The sequence below is a fragment of the Saimiri boliviensis genome, chromosome 17 (genome assembly GCF_048565385.1).
Source record: "Saimiri boliviensis isolate mSaiBol1 chromosome 17, mSaiBol1.pri, whole genome shotgun sequence".
Classification (NCBI taxonomy): domain Eukaryota; kingdom Metazoa; phylum Chordata; class Mammalia; order Primates; family Cebidae; genus Saimiri; species Saimiri boliviensis.
The window spans coordinates 49,476,329-49,493,211 of NC_133465.1; the positions used below are offsets into that span (position 1 = coordinate 49,476,329).

Here is a 16,883-nt window from a genome sequence, read left to right on the forward strand (position 1 = left end):
TGGGGAATTGGCTGGGCGCAGTGGCTTAAGCCTGTAATCCCAGCACTTTGGGAGGCCGAGGTGGGTGGATCACAAGGTCAAGAGATCAAGACCATCCTGGTCAAAATGGTGAAACCCCGTCTCTACTAAAAATACAAAAAAATTAGCTGGGCATGGTGGCGCGTGCCTGTAATCCCAGCTACTCAAGAGGCTGAGGCAGGAGAATTGCCTGAACCCAGGAGGCGGAGGTTGCGGTGAGCCGAGATCGTGCCATTGCACTCCAGCCTGGGTAATAAGAGCAAAACTCTGTCTCAAAAAAAAAAAAAAAAAAAAAAAAGAATTGGGGAATTATGTTCTACATCCTTAAGGGCAGAATATCTACACAGTTTATTTGGAATTCTCCTGCATGGGAGATTTGCCTATTCTCTCTCATTTATTCAGTCATCCATTTATATCAGCATGGACTCACAAGTATTTATTTTATACTTTGGGATATGATATCAAACTTAATTTTGTTGCCAAGCAACTCTTCATTGCTGTGGCTTCACTATACCACTTTTTTTTTTTTTTTTTTTTGAGACAGAGTTTCGCTCTTGTTACCCAGGCTGGACTGCAATGACGCGACAATCTCGGCTCACCGCAACCTCTGTCTCCTGGGTTCAAGCAATTCTCCTGCCTCAGCCTCCCGAGTAGCTGGGACTACAGGCTACAGGCTACTCGCCACCATGCCCAGCTAATTTTTGTATTTTTAGTAGAGATGGGGTTTCACCATGTTGACCAGGATGGTCTTGATCTCTTGACCTCGTGATCCACCTGCCTCGGCCTCCCAAAGTGCTGGGATTACAGGCATGAGCCACCGTGCCCGGCCTCACTGTACCACTTTTTAGACTAAAGGTGGACAAGTGGCATGGGTGAGTATAACAGGTCTAATTATACCGAGTTGCCAACCTTGTTTTCCTTTCTGGAAGGAGAGTTGGGAAAACTCTCCCAACTCGTGGGCAAGAGGAGGCAGGTTAAAGAGCCCAATTTCGGCCAAGTGTGGAGGCTTACACCTGTAATCCTGGCATTTTAAGAGGCCAAGGTAGAAGGATTGCTTGAGCCCAGGAGTTCAAGTCCAGCCTGGGCAAGATGGTGAGACCCTATCTCTTGAGTAAGTAAATAAAATAAATGGCCCTGTTTGACTGCCAGCCCCTCCTGCCTCAGCCTCAGCCTGCACTAGGCAGCTGGGAGACAGGCCTTCCATGAGCATGGGCTTGGCACTCCTCTAGGGGGAAGCGTTAATCTCCTTTACCCAAAGAGGCTGATCCCATGAATTCCAGTCTTTTCATTTTAAAAGACATGGTCTCTCTTTGTCACCAAATGAGTGCAGTGCAGTGGTGTGATCATGGCTCACTGCAGCCTCGATCTCCAAGCAAGCAATCTTCCCATCTCAGCCTCCCAAGTAATGGACTACTGGTGTGTGTCACCACACCCAGCTAATTAACATTTTTTTTTTTTTTTTTTTTTTTTTTGAGACAGAGTTTTGATCTTGTTGCCCAGGCTGGAATGCAATGATGTAATCTTGGCTCACAGCAACCTCCGCCTCCCGGGTTCAGGCGATTCTCCTGCCTCAGCCTCCCCAATAGTTGGGATTACAGGCATGCACCATCATGCCCAGCTAACTTTTGTATTTTTAGTAGAGACAGGGTTTCTCCATGTTGATCAGGCTGGTCTTGAACTCCCAACCTCAGGTGATCCACCCACCTTGGACTCCCAAAGTGCTGGGATTACAGGTGTGAGCCACCGTGCCCCACTGGATCCCAGTCTTAAGGCTGAAGTGAGCAAATGCTCTGAGAACTCCATGTTCAGCTACCTGCTGATTACAGCAGGGCCCTGTTCTAGAAGGCTTTTGTGCTACAAGACCAGGGCAATAAGGGGCTAATTCCCCTGCATCCTGGTCCCTTCACATTCCCATTGGGTCTTCCTAGCTGAACCTACCATGCACTTCCTTCTCTCCCACCTTCTACTCCCTGCTAACTCCCCATCTACACTGGAATCTTCCTGCACCTAAACCCCCACAGCTGAGACTGGCGGCATGCACGTGTAGTCCCAGCCACTTGGGAGGCTGAGGTGAGAGGATCACTTGAGCCCATAAGGTTGAGACCAGCCTGGGAAACAGGGAGATCTCATCTCTAAAAACATAAAAAAAACCCTGTACCCTGGGCCTATTCCCCATTCTTGACACCCATGAGCCCCGGTCCCCCTGCTCACATCCTGGCTTCTGATATGTTTTACCACCCGACAGGCTCTGAGCTCCCAGAAGGCAGGCTGGACATCTGATCACCTGGCCCTGTTCTCTCCAGGTTGAAGTCAAGGCCTCCTTTCTCTGCCCTCAGGATGCTAACGCTACAGACAAGGGGACTGAATACAGTGGTATCTTGGGACTGAGCTGTTAGGGTACCTTCAGGCCTGTCTGGCAAGAAGGCAGGGGAGAGGCTAGGCTGTGACTGTTACGTGCCTCAGGGAGGAAGGGGACACCCACCTGCCTTGGCCCCTCTAGGTCCTACCCAGCCTTGCCAGATTCTCAACCCTGGGAACCCAGCTGTGGGTGCCCAGCCAGGACGTTGGCGGGGCAATTAACACACTAAATGGATGCCAACAGGGTTAATCACGGCTGCATTTACAGAGGTGCCTTTCTCTGAGGACTTCCAAACTTTTGCTCTGTATGATCTCATTCCTCCTCTGGGATCCCCCACCCTGGAATGTCACCAAGAAGACTTGAAGCCGGGCAAAGAGTGAGTGAACAGTGGGCTAAGGGCAGTGCTGGAAAAAGCCCAGGCTGCTGCCACCCACTTGGGTGGGCGGGTGGATGGACGAGTATTTGCTCTGGCAGAGAGTAGGGACCTTCGTTCAATGTACCACACATAAGAGGCCCACCTGCCATGAGCCAAGTGCTCCGATTGTGCCAGAGCAGGCCCACATGCAGCATGGGATAAGTGCTTTACAGCGTGCCCCTGAGTCCTCTGAGAGTGCAGACGGGGCAGTGGCTGGAACTGTAGGAGTCGGGCAACAGGTTGCTGAACAGACCTCTCTCCAGAGCAGGTGACCTTAGGGGTAGACCCTGAGGAAGAGGTCAAGGGAATTCTGAGCTAAGTGATTAGCCTGACAGGGAATGGTTGTGGGGAGCCGTGATGAGGATGCTACCCTACGTGAGTGACATGGGGCCACACCAAGGAATTGGGGACTTAGTTGTAAAGGGCAAAGTGGGTGCAGTGGCTCACACCTGTAATCACAGCAATTCAGGAGGCTGAAGTGGGAGGACTACTTGAGGCCAGGATTTGGAGCCTTATTTAAAAAAATTAAAGGAGCCGGCGCGGTGGCTCAAGCCTGTAATCCCAGCACTTTGGGAGGCCGAGGCGGGTGGGTCACAAGGTCAAGAGATCGAAACCATCCTGGTCAACATGGTGAAACCCTGTCTCTACTAAAAAAAAAAAAAAAATACAAAAAATTAGCTGGGCATGGTGGCATGTGCCTGTAATCTCAGCTACTCAGGAGGCTGAGGCAGGAGAATTGCCTGAACCCAGGAGGCGGAGGTTGCGGTGAGCCGAGATCGCGCCATTGCACTCCAGCCTGGGTAACGAGCGAAACTCCGCCTCCAAAAAAAAAAAAAAAATTAAAGGAAAGGACAGGTATTGAAAGTCAGCATAAGTTTTTTTTTGTTTGGAGACAAGAGTCTTGCTCTGTCGCCCAGGCTGAAGTGCAGTGGCAGAATCTTGGTCTCCTGGGTTCAAGTGATTCTCCTACCACAGCCTCCATAGTAGCTGGGACTACAGGTGCCCGCCACCATGCCCAACGGGGTTTCTCTATTTTGGCCAGGCTGGTCTCTTAACTCCTGACCTTGTGATCTGCCCACCTCTCAAAGTGCTAGGATTATAGGTGTGAGCCACTGCCTCTGGCCAACAGTTTTTAAGCAAGGGAATTAACCATTTAAAATCATTCCCGCATTGGAGTAGAAGGGATATGGCCAGAGGAAAAAACACCAGGTGAGAGGCTGAGTTGATCCAGGTTTAAGGCATTGAGGGGCTGAACTTGAGATGGTGCCTGAAAATATGAGGCCGGGAGCTAGAACTTGCTTGTGTGAAGGGCCTAGGGAGATGAAGAAATGAAAGATCACTGGGCAAGGTGCTGCTGCAGGGCCAGCAGGCAGGATGGGCAGCAGGGGAAGGGGCCAGACCAGCCCTGCCTGCAGGCCGCTGCACACTGAGTGAGCTCAGAATGAGAAGAGCTTATGAGGCAGTGCCCTTCCCTTCCCCAGCTTGGCAGGCACACCAGCTGGTGCGGTTTCACAGCCTCATTCCTCCCCCTAGAGGCTCCTGGAAGCACAGCACTTTCTCCTAAGTGAACAGGTCTATGGCTTGAACATCTCAGGTCCAGTCCCAGAGTTTCTAGGCCAAACCCTTGGCTCTCCTTAGGCCGGCCATGTGAGCCCCCTTAGCAGCTGGGTTAAAAAAAAAATCAAGAATGATTGAAGGGGCCCGGTGCTGTGACTGATGCCTGTAATACCAGCATTTTGGGAGGCTGAGGCAGGCAGATTACCTGAAGTCAGGAGTTTGAGTCCAGCCTGGCCAACATGGCGAAACCTACTACTAAAAATACAAAAATCAGCTGGGCATGGTGGCATGCGCCTGTAATCCCAGCTACTCGGGCTGGGCAAGAGAACCGCTTTAACCCCAGGAAGCGGAGGTTGCAGTGAGCCAAGATCACGCCACTGCACTCCAGCCTGGGCGACACAGCGAGGAAAAAAAAAAAAATGATTGAAGGCAGTTTAGATCTAGAGACCAGTCTGTCCTGCTTGGAGAATGGGGGAGGCTGCAACAGCTGGAGCCAAAAAATGCACCATCTTTTTTTTTTTAAAAAAAAGAGATGGAGAGACCAGGCGTGATGGCCTGTACTCCAGCCTGGGCGACAGGGTGAGATTCCACCTCAAAAAAAAGAGAGATGCAGGTGTCACTGTGTTGCCCAGGATGGCCTGAAATTCCTAGGCTCAAGTGATCCTCTGGCCTCAGCCTCCCAAAGTGCTAGAATTACAGGCATGAGCCACCATTCTTGGCCCAAAGCACACTGTCTATGTGGGGTCCTGACTCTGCCTCTCACAAACTGTGACCTTGAAGCAGTAGATTACTTTGTTAAGCCTTAGGTTCCTCATCTGTAAAACAGAGATAAGGGCTGGACATGGTGGCTTATGCCTATAATCTCAGCATTTTGGGAGGCTGAGGCAGGCGGATTGCCTGAGCTCAGGAGTTTGAGACCAGCCTGGGCAACACAGGGAAACCCAGTCTCTACTAAAATATGAAAACTTAGCCAGGCATGGCAGCGTGTGCTTGTAGTCCCAGCTACTTGGGAGGCTGAGCAGGAGAATTGCTTGAACCTGAGAGGTGGAAGTTGTAGTGAGTGGAGATCATACCATTGCACTCCAGCCTGGGCTACAGAGCGAGACTCCATTTCAAAAAAAAAAAAAATTTTTTTTAAGATCACATCTCAGAGGTGTTTGGCTGTGATAATTTCATTTATAATCTGAACCAACTTTATTTTATTTTATTTTAGAGACAGAGTCTCGCTCTGTCGCCAGGCTGAAGTGCAGTGGGCATGATCTCGGCTCACTGCAATCTCTGACTCCCTGGTTCAAGTGATTCTCCTGCCTTAGCCTCCCAAGTAGCTGTGATCACAGACACTCGCCACCACACCCAGCTAATTTTTGTATTTTTAGTAGAGATGGGGTTTCTCCATGTTGGCCAGGCTGGTCTCAAACTCCTCACCTCAGGTGATCCACCCACCTCGGCCTCCCAAACTGCTCAAACTAAGTTTATTGATTACTGGGTGGGCTGGGAAGTATGGTCCCCTGGGTGAAAGTGGATGTGAATGTGATTTAAACACTGTAAAACCCTGTACATATGTACAGAGTTATTGCTGTTACTGCAGACGCTGGGAAGAGCTGCTTACCTTCTCAGTAACTCTGTCTTGCTCTCCTCTTACCTCCTGTGCTGAGGTCAGACCTATCTTCTCCACGTGGGCCAGTGGTGGCTCCTGCCCTCCAGCCAACATCAGAGAGGATGGAGGCACCTTGTCTTCCTCCCAGCCCTGCCCATTTTCATGACTGACCTTCTCACACACCCTGGACCTTGCCAACCCGATATGCTCACTTTATAGACAAGGGAGGATGCAGATACTGGGGTTCAGGGGTGGCCTCAGCTGAGGGCTTGCTGACCAACCAAAGGGTATCATCAGGGGTGGAGGCTAGCCCTTGTCCTGGGCTGGGGGTTGGGCCAGCACCTTCTCAGCACCAAGATCATGACTCTGAGCAAACTGTGTTTACCAGACCAGCAAAGGACCTATTTATAGCCTCAGCTGCTGCTTTCTCTGGCTCACGGTGGAGGGGGCAGGGTGGCTCCTCAGAGCAAGGAAGGTAGTTGGGTCGAGGGAACCTGGCTTTGCCCAGGTGCCCCTGCCCAAACCCCTGGGCCCCACCCATGGCAAGGGAGACCTTCCCCTTCACCTCCTCCACTCTGCGCTCTCTCCGCTTGCAGCGGGAGTGGCTGGAATGGGAAGACCGGCGGCAGGCAGCTGCCCAACAGTGCCGGAGCCGAAGGTGCCCGTCAGGTCCCCGGGCTCGACTCACTAGGCCTCACCGTTCCTGTGGAGACCCAGCTGTCCACCATGCCCTGTTCTCCGGCGACCTGCAGCAGGTCCAAGCCCTGTTCCAAGATGAAGAGGCTGCCAACATGACTGTGGAGACCGTGAGCAACCAGCTGGCCTGGTCAGCTGAACAGGGTAGGGGGCACCAGAAGAGAGCAGAAGAAGAGGGAGAAAGAAGGGGAGTGGGTAGGGAGGAGGGAGAGTCTAAGGCCCCCTCTTCCCTGCAGACCACAGACTAGAGCAGCCCTTTCCACCACACATCCTAGCTCCCTCCTAAACAGAGATGACGTAGAGTTAGCAGTATGTATGCCTTTTAAGAATTAAAAGTTAGCCGGGCGCGGTGGCTCAGGCCTGTAATCCCAGCACTTTGGGAGGCCGAGGTGGGGGGATCGCGAGGTCAAGAGATCAAGACCATCCTGGTCAACATGGTGAAACCCCGTCTCTACTAAAAATACAAAACATTAGCTGGGCATGGTGGCGTGTGCCTGTAATCCCAGCTACTCAGGAGGCTGAGGCAGGAGAATTGCCTGAACCCGGGAGGCGGAGGTTGCGGTGAGCTGAGATCCTGCTGTTGCACTCCAGCCTGGGTAACGAGTGAAACTCCGTCTCAAACAAAAAAAAAAACAAAACAAACAAACAAAAAAAGAATTAAAAGTTATATTCTTGGCTTTGACACGGTGTCTCATGCCAGTAATCCCAGCACTCTGAGAGGCCAAGGCCGAGGCCAGACTACTGCTTTAGACCAGGAGTTCAAGACCAGCTTGAGCAACATAGAAGACCCCATAGCTACAGGAAAAAGGGGCATAAATTCTACTGTAGAAGCATGTGCCATTAATTTCATAACTAGCCCCCAAGCCAACTGGGTAGATTTTTTAAAAACTATTTTAAATACCAGTATAATGAACATCTTTATGTACTTGCCAGATGATATCCTTAGAATATATTCTGGCTAGGCCGGGCACGGTGGCTTACACCTGTAATCCCAGCATTTTGGGAGGCCAAGGCGGGCAGACCATGAAGTCAGGAGATGGAGACTATCTTGGCCAATATGGTGAAACCCTGTCTCTTCTAAAAATACAAAAATGGGCTGGGTGTGGTGGCACGCACCTGTAGTCCCAGCTATTTGGGAGGCTGAGGCAGGAGAACTGCTTGAACCCGGGAGGTGGAGACTGCAGTGAGCTGAGATCACACCACTCTAATCCAGCCTGATGACAGAGTGAGACTCTGTCTCAAAAAAAAAAAAAAAAAAAAAGAATATATTCTGGCCAGCAGGTCTGTCCAAGTAAACTAAATACCCTAGCTGAGATCACCATGCTCTCAAGATTGACAAGAAATTGCTCAAACCCCACCCATGGATCTAGGGCTTGAATCCTTGGGAGAGCATAAGCTCCCCCAGTCACTACAGGTTCCAAATTCCTGCTTGGCTGTGACCCAACCAGGGCATTCTGGTCTTGTCCTACAGCTTGTCCATAATCCCCAAGATGGAACTCAGCCTTAATTTCAAGTCTACTAAAAAACAAAACATGCTTTACTCAAGACTTAGAAAAACCAGGGGTGGACTGTGCTGACATGCAAACAACTTCTAGTTTGGTATGAGGCATCTATGCCCTTTTAATAAGTCCCTGACCACTGACACCATTCAAATCCAACACTAGTCCTACGATCACCCTCTCCTTATTCATTTCCCATCCGCACCTCTTATTCTCCCCTCCACCATTCCCCCATTTCCATCCAACCCTCCCTGCCCCAGGAGTATCCCAGAACTCAGTTCTGCTCTTTGGCCATTCCCAAACTCAGCTCCAGGCCCGCTTCTATATAACTACCCACCCCCCTTTTTTGTTCATCCAAGACCAAGATGAACATTTTTTTCTTTTTACATTTTTAAAAAAATAGCCAGATGCAGTGGCTCACACCTGTAAGCACTTTGGGAGGCTGAGGCAGGCGGATCATAAGGTCAGGAGTTTGAGACCAGCCTGACCAACATGGTAAAACCCCGTCTCTACTAAAAATACAAAAATTAGCTAGGTGTGGTGGCAGGTGCCTATAATCCCAGCTAATAAGGAGGCTGAGGCAGGAGAATCACATGAACCCGGGAGGCGGAGGGTGCAGTGAGCTGAGATCACATCATTGCTCTCCAACCTGGGCAACAAAGCAATACTCCATGTCAAAAAAAAAAAAAAAAAAAAAAAAGAAAAGAAAAAATAGAGACATTCTCCTGATCATGGTTTTGCTGTACCAAAAAAAAAAAAAAAAAAAAAATAGAAAAAAAATAGAAACAAAGTCTCACTATATTGCTCAGGCTGGTCTGGAACTCCTGACCTCAAGTGATCCTCACACCTCAACCTCCCAAAGTGCTAGGATTACAGAAGTGAGCCACCATGCCAGGCCCCAAGGTGAACAAAAAAAGCCATTGACACTATTAGCCATTCAAAGACCCTGAGGTTTCCTTAATGGGATTCACTCTACTTAGTTGGCTCCTGTGGTTTTTATACAGCAATTAATTTTTTTTATTACCCATACTATGTTTTGTTACAAATTGTTAAACTGTTCTAAAAGGCTGTTCCAATTTATTCTTCCAATTCAGGACTTGAATAAGCCCCTTTCCATAGGTACAGCCTGGCAGTGTTTGTGCTCAGCAAACCATGCAGCCGGAAGGCCAGTGTCAGCTGTCAGCTGGAACCAGCTTCCTGCCTTCCTGTCTTATGCACCACCCCCCAACATTATTTGCTCTCCCCAGGGTTCTGGGTGCTGACCCCAAAGACCAAGCAGACGGCACCCCTCACCATCGCTGCAGCCCGAGGCTACACAGACTGTGCTCGTCATCTGATTCGGCAGGGAGCTGAGCTGGATGCCCGTGTCGGGGGTCGAGCTGCCTTGCACGAAGCCTGTGCCCGGGCCCAGCTTGACTGTGTGCGGCTGCTGCTGACTTTCGGAGCCAAGGCTGATGTGCTATCCGAGGAGGGCACAACTGCCTTGCACCTCTGCACAACTCCTGAGTCCTTGCAGTAGGTGCCCAAGGGCTGAATGGTTTGGGGAGGCATGTGTGTGTGTCTCCAGCTCATAGGGCCAGAAGAGGGAAACTGACAACTACCTGCAGCTTTATGGTTCACAAAGCACCTCACATACATGTCTTTACAATTACCTGGAGACAGGCCTCATTCTACAGTGAGAAAGACGAAGCTCAGAAAGGTTCAGTAACTTGTCCAAGGTCACATCTGCTAAGCCCAGGGGGCAGAAGGAAGGGCTGTTACTTTCTGGGAAAACTCTCTTCCAATTGCAGTCTCCAATTCCCTGTGAACCTCTGTAGCCAAATTCCTAGCTGTTTTTTTTTTTAGACAAAGTCTTGCTCTGTTGCTCAAGCTGTACTGCAGTGGTATGATCTTGGCCACCACGCCCAGCTAGTTTTTGTACTTCTAGTAGAGATAGGGTTTTGCCATGTTGGCCAGGCTGCTCTTGAACTCCTGACCTCAAGTGATCTCCCCTACTCGTCCTCCTAAAGTGGCGGGATTATAGGCATGAGCCACCGTGCCCAGTTCGAATTCCTACTTGTTTTGAGGTATTAAGAAAGATCTGGCTGGGCGTCGTAGCTCACACCTGCAATTCCAGCTATTAGGGAAGCTGAGGCACAAGAATTGCTTGAACCCGGGAGGCAGCGGTTGCAGCGAGCCAAAATTCTGCTACTGCACTTCAGCCTGGGTGACAGAGCGAGACTCTGTCTTAAAAAAAAAAAAAAAAAAAGGAGGCCAGGTGCGGTGGCTCATGCTTGTAATCCCAGCACTTTGGGAGGCTGAGGAGGGCAGATCACCTGATGTCAGGAGTTCAAGACCAGCCTGGCCAAGATGGTAAAACCCTGTCTCTACTAAAAATTTTAAAAACATTAGCCAGGTGTGGTGGTGGGTGCCTGTAATCCCAGCTACTTGGGAGGCTGAGGCAGGAGAATTGCTTGAACCCAGGAGACAGAGGTTGCAGTGAGCCAACACAGTGCCCATGCACTCCAGCCTGGGTAACAGATTGAGACTCTATCTCAAAAAAGAAAAAAAAAAAAAAAAAAAAAAGAGCCGGGCATGGTGGCTCACGCTTGTAATCCCAGCACTTTGGGAGGCTGAGGCAGGTGGATCACAAGGTCAGGAGATCAAGACCATCCTGGCCAACATGGTGAAATCCCATCTCTACTAAAAATACAAAAATTAGCCAAGCGTGGCAGCACATGCCTGTAGTCCCAGCCACTTGGGAGGCTGAGGCAGGAGAATTGCTTGAATCCAGGAGGTGGATGCTGCAGTGAGCTAAGATTGTGCTACTGCACTCCAGCCTGGGTGAAGACTAAGACTCCCATCTCAAAAAAAAAAAAAAAAAAAAAAAAAAAAAATATATATATATATATATATATATTAGTATTTGGAAACAAAAATTAGCTCATGATTAGAATTTACCAAGGAGATAAATTCAGTCATTTATGGAAGACTGACTGCTACTCATGTCTTGGCTACAGAGCGAAGCAACTACCTGGATATGTGAGCAAGAATTTTGGCCATTTTGGGAAAGAGTATTTGGTTATCAGGGTTTCATTGAGTTTGGTGGATCTACTCCTGAGTTTCCGTTGGCTGCCATTCTGGCTTCTGTTTATTTATTTATTTATTTATTTTTTTAAAGATGGGGTTTCACCATGTTGGTCAGGCTGGTCTTGAACTCCCGACCTCAGGTGATCTGCCCGCCTTGGCCTCCAAAGTGCTTGGATTACAGGCGTGAGCCACCAAGCCTGGCCCATTCTGGCTTTTTAATAAGTTACTGTTAGCTTGGTTTCATCATTATTAATTTAGCTTGTTGCATGTTTTGTTTACCCTGCAATAGGTAAGGATGCATATTTGCCACAACAGTGTTCTGGCCTATAATTTTCCCTGGAACTGGGAAACATGTACTCTCTAAAACCTGTTTTTGTTGTTGTTTTTCCTTTGGTTTTTTGGTGGTTGTTTTCTCTAGGGGAGAGTGGAGGGGGCGACCCCAAGTGCCTGCCTTTGCTTGAATGAGTGTGGCCTGGTTTAGAAGAGTATTTTTTTTTTAAGATGGAGTCTCTCTCTTTCACCCAGGCTGGAGTGCAATGGCGCAATCTCGACTCACTGCAACCTCCATCTCCTGGGTTCAAGGGATTCTCCTGCCTTAGCTTCCTGAGTAGCTGGGATTACAGGCACATGCCACTATGCCCAGCTACCTTTTGTATTTTTAGTAGAGACAGGGTTTCACCATATTAGTCAGGCTGGTCTTGAACTCCTGACCTAGTGATCCACCTGCCTCAGCCTCCTAAAGTGCTGGGATTACAGGTGTGAGCCACCATGCCTGGCCTACAAGAGTGATCTTTAAGTGTGGGAGCAGAAAGAAAATATTTTAACTTATATTGATTTTTCTTTTTGGTGCATACTTTTTAACTTTCTATGCTTCATAATGGACACAGAAGTGGGTTTTCAAAATTTTGTGTTATCAAAATGTTAGGAGATAAGACCCGGTATGGTGGCTCACACCTGTAATCCCAGCACTTTAGGAGGCCAAGGCAGGAGGATTGCTTGAGCCCAGGAGTTTGAGACCAGCTGGGGCAAATCATGAGACTCTGCCTCAACAACAAAAAAATTTTTTAATTAGCCAGGTGTAGTAGTGCCCACCTGTGGTCCCAGCTATCTGGGAGGCAGAGCCAGGAGGACTGCTTGAACGTGAGTGGTCCAGGCTGCATGAGCTGTAATCACGCCACTGCACTCACTTACCCTGGGCGATAGAGAGGCCCTGTCTCAAAAAAAGGAGACAACTAACAACTGAAAAATTCAGAACCAGACCTTTAGGGTAGAGTCAGAGTAGACTCTGGGAGGGACTATCTAAGGCCGTGAGGACTAATTCTGGTGCAGCCACTAACTTGCTGTGTGTCCTGGCTCCACAAGTCATTTCTGGGCTTAAGTTATTCATATGAAAATTGAAGATGCAGCCGGGCGCGGGGGCTCACGCCTGTAATCCCAGCACTTTGGGAGGCCGAGGCGGGTGGATCACGAGGTCAAGATCCGAGACCATCCTGGTCAACATGGTGAAACCCCGTCTCTACTAAAAATACAAAAAAATTAGCTGGGCATGGTGGCGCGTGCCTGTAATCCCAGCTACTCAGGAGGCTGAGGCAGGAGAATTGCCTGAACCTGGGAGGCCGAGGTTGCGGTGAGCCGAGATCGTGCCATTGCACTCCAACCTGGGTAACAAGAGTGAAACTCCGTCTCAAAAAAAAATAATAATAATAATAATTAAAAGAAAAGAAAAAAGAAAATTGAAGATGCTTTTGGTGGCTCTCAGGACCTTCCAGTTCTGCCGTCTGTAGCGGGGCTTGGGTAATTCTCATAGAGGACACCAAGTACCACCTCAAGGGGAGGGGTGGAAGGGGAAGGGAGAGTGACTGCAAGCTGAAGGGGGTCCCAGGCCTTCGGGATTTTCCCTGGGGCCTTTCTCTCTGTCCCCAGGTGCGCTAAGTTGCTGCTGGAAGCGGGAGCCACGGTGAACCTGGCGGCAGGCGAGAGCCAAGAGACGCCCCTGCACGTGGCAGCGGCGCGCGGCCTGGAGCAGCACGTGGCTCTGTACCTGGAGCATGGCGCCGACGTGGGCCTGCGCACCAGCCAGGGCGAGACAGCGCTGAACGCAGCGTGCGCGGGGGCCGAGGGCCCGGGCAGCTGCAGGCAGCACCAGGCGGCGGCGCGCCGGCTCCTGGAGGCTGGAGCTGATGCCCGGGCGGCCGGGCGCAAGCGCCACACGCCACTGCACAACGCCTGTGCCAACGGCTGCGGGGGCCTGGCCGAGCTGCTGTTGCGCCACGGGGCCCTCGCTGAGGTCCCCAATGGGGCAGGCCACACGCCCATGGACTGTGCGCTGCAGGCCGTCCAGGATGCCCCCAACTGGGAGCCTGAGGTCCTCTTCGCGGCACTGCTGGACTACGGGGCCCAGCCTGTGCGCCCTGAGGTGCGCAGGGAGGGCCTGATATAGGAAGCTTCCGTGTGGGGGAGCCCATGGTTGGAACTGCTGTGCCTCTGGGGAAGAGAGAAGGTCCGAGAGACTGAAAGTCTGCCTTCCGCGGCCAGGGGGCTGCCCCCAGCTTGGGAGGCGGGGGGTAGAGGATTCTGGGAGAGAGAGTCCAAGCGGGGAAAGAGCCCCCGAGGAAAACTAGGGCAGAAAGGCTGGAGCACACTTGAGGGTCGGGTAGACAGAGGCATGGAAGAGGAGGAGGAGAGATTCAGACCTTAGCCTCCCAGATTAGGCTATGGTTGGCCCTATGGGTTAGGCGGGACTTGAGTCTGCCCTCGGCTGGTAGAGGCATGGTGCCCAAGACCCTCTTTTGACTCCTAGATGCTGAAATACTGTGCCAACTTCCCTCGGGCCCTGGAAGTCCTGCTTAATGCCTATCCTTGTGTCCCATCCTGTGAGACCTGGGTGGAGGCGGTGCTCCCAGAGCTGTGGAAGGTATGTCCACCCAAGGCCAAGATGGGGAGGAGGGACCAGCCACAGACATATTCCTACAGGACCAGCTTCAAGAAGGGAGAAGCAGGAGGGCCCCCGAGTAGAGAGGATGGGTAGAGTGGCATACCTGGGTTTCAGGGTACCCTCTCCCCTGGTATCCCAGGCTGACCCCTAACTCCACACACCTCTCCCGCCTCCCTCACTTGCATCAGCACAGACATTTATCAGGAAACTAACTTGGTGGGCACAGTGCCAGCCTCTCTGGGGTGGGAGTGGGTGCAGACATAGTGGAGGCCCTTCCCTGAAGTGTAGCCCAGCCCCCATTATCACCGCAGGGCCTCTATGGCTCTGAATCCAAGTCCTTTGAGACACGTGAAACACCCCGGTGGGTGCATGCTGCAAATCATCTGACCCTCTTTCACTCCTGGCCTAGGAGCATGAAGCCTTCTACAGCTCAGCCCTGTGCATGGTGAATCAGCCAAGGCGGCTGCAGCACCTGGCCCGACTAGCTGTGCGTGCTCAGTTGGGAAGCCGCTGCCGGCAGGGTGCCACCCGGCTGCCACTGCCGGCGCTCCTCAGGGACTACCTGCTGCTGCATGTGGAGGGGCGCATCCAGTGAGCCCCATGTCAGGCTGTTCCCATGGTGTGTTCTGCCCCTTCCACCTGTCCTTGCCTCCAATCCCATAGAACTAGTCCCTGGTCCTCTTTTCTTTCTTTTCTTTTTTTTTGAGATGGGAGTTTTGCTCTTGTTGCCCAGGCTGGAGTGTAATGGTGTGGTCTTGGCTCACTGCCACCTCCCAGGTTCAAGCAATTCTCCTGTCTCAGCCTCCCGAGTAGCTGGAATGACAGGCATGCACCACCATACCTGGCTAATTTTGTATTTTCAGCAGAGACGGAGTTTCTCCAGTCTCTGGTCAGGCTGGTCTGAAATTCCGACCTCAAGTGATCCGCCCACCTTGGCCTCCCAAAGTGCTGGGATTATAGGCTTGAGCTACTGTGCCCAGCCCTTTTTTTTTTTTTTTTAGACCAAGTGTCACCCTGTTGCCCAGGCTGGAGTACAGTGGTGCAATCTTGGCTCAGTGCAACCTCCACCACCTGGGTTCAAGTGATTCTTGTGCCCCAGCCTCCTCAGTAGCTGGGACTATAGGTGTGAGCCACCATGCATGACTAATTTTTATATTTTTAGTAGAGATGGGGTTTCACCATATTGGCCAGGCTGGTCTCTAACTGACCTCAGGTGATCCACCTGCCTCAGCATCCCAAAGTTCTGGGATTACACGTGTAAGCCACTGTGCCCGGCCTCTTTTCTGTACTCCATGTGCTGTCCTGGTCCAGGTCATTCCTCCATGGGCTTCTTGAGACACCTTCTGACCTCTGTCTGGCCTGAGCTTCAGAACCTCTCTCCACCAGAAAGGGCCCCAGACATGGCCTCTTTCCAGACGTGGCCTTCACTTTCATCCTTCTATGTTTAAGTGGATGGCTCCTCTGTCCATCCAAGCCCCATTCCAACAACCAGTGATTCTAGTGGCCCATCACCTCTCTCTCCTGCCTCCCTTATACCTGTTCAGCCTCCTAAAGAGGGACAGATTCCACCGGGCATGGTGGCTCACGGCTCACGCCTATAATCCCAGCACTTTGGGAGGCCGAAGCGGGCATATCACCTGAGGTCAGGAGTTTGAGACCAACCTGATCAACATGGAAAAACCCCACCTCTACTAAAAATACAAAATTAGCCAGGTGTGGTGGTGCATGCCTGTAATCCCAGCTACTCTGGAAGCTGAAGCAGGAGAATCGCTTGAACCTGGGAGGTGGAGGTTGTGGTAAGCTGAGATCATGCCATTGCACTCCAGCCTGGGCAACAGGAATGAAACTCTGTCTCAAAAAAAAAAAAAAGGGGGCAAACTCTGCCTCCATGTGCACTGCCTTGCCTGCCCTGCCTTTGTCACTCCAAGGGAGGTCTTGAGACCCATGCCCTGAATTGGTGCTGGAATGGTCTTTGGGAGTCAAACTCTGATCATGCCCTCCAGTTGCTCCTCTCACACTAAAATCAAAACTCAATAAAACAAAGCGTCTAGCCTCTTTCAAATTACCTGGCCTCCTGACTTCCCTTTTTCCTTCCAAAGTTCATATACAGCCTTAGTAAACGAGTCACCAGTTGCTGAATGTGACCCGCTGCTCCTCTCTGCTTTCAGGTATTTGCATGCATTATTCCCACAGCTTGGAATACTTTTCCACATTTTTTGGCCTGGTCAAGGCTGATTTGGGCCTCAGGACTCAGTTCCAATATCACTATCTCTGCAGAGACTTCCTTGTACTTTTTTAAAAAAATTAATTAATTTTTTTAAAGATGGGGTTTCACCATGATGGCCAGGCTGGTCTTGAACTCCTGACCTCAGGTGATTCACCCACCTCGGCCTCCCAAAGTGCTAGGATTACAGGTGTGAGCCACCACTCCCGGCTTTTTTTTTTTTGAGACGGAGTTTCGCTCTTGTTACCCAGGCTGGAGTGCAATGGCGCGATCTCGGCTGATCACAACCTCCACCTCCTGGGTTCAGGCAATTCTCCTGCCTCAGCCTCCTGAGTATCTGGGATTACAGGCACGCACCACCATGCCCAGCTAATTTTTTTGTATTTTTAATAGAGACGGGGTTTCACCTTGTTGACCAAGACGGTCTTGATCTCTTGACCTCGTGATCCACCCGCCTCGGCCTCCCAAAGTGCTGGGATTACAGGCTTGAGCCACCGCGCCCGGCCTTTTTTTT

The 16,883-nt window shown here is 50.9% G+C and overlaps 1 protein-coding gene across 1 annotated transcript; it reads left to right on the top strand.

Annotated features, from left to right (window-relative positions):
• The first annotated feature begins 6,291 nt into the window (after positions 1–6,291).
• Positions 6,292–16,210, top strand: ASB16 (ankyrin repeat and SOCS box containing 16). The gene is made up of 5 exons (XM_039476942.2): positions 6,292–6,786; positions 9,389–9,656; positions 13,134–13,626; positions 14,011–14,124; positions 14,555–16,210. Exons 1-5 carry the CDS (start codon positions 6,486–6,488, stop codon positions 14,738–14,740), a joined length of 1,362 nt encoding a protein of 453 aa, XP_039332876.1. The 5' UTR covers positions 6,292–6,485; the 3' UTR covers positions 14,741–16,210.
• Positions 16,211–16,883: the final 673 nt, after the last annotated feature.

What these genes read in the sequence shown, in the direction of transcription:
- ASB16 (XM_039476942.2), top strand. Translation starts at nt 6,486, where the DNA reads ATGGCAAGGGAGACCTTCCCCTTCACCTCCTCCACTCTGCGCTCTCTC. An exon ending in GGCCTGGTCAGCTGAACAGG is followed by an intron (nt 6,787 to 9,388) that starts GTAGGGGGCACC and finishes TGCTCTCCCCAG; the next exon opens with GGTTCTGGGTGCTGACCCCA. An exon ending in CCCAGCCTGTGCGCCCTGAG is followed by an intron (nt 13,627 to 14,010) that starts GTGCGCAGGGAG and finishes TTTGACTCCTAG; the next exon opens with ATGCTGAAATACTGTGCCAA.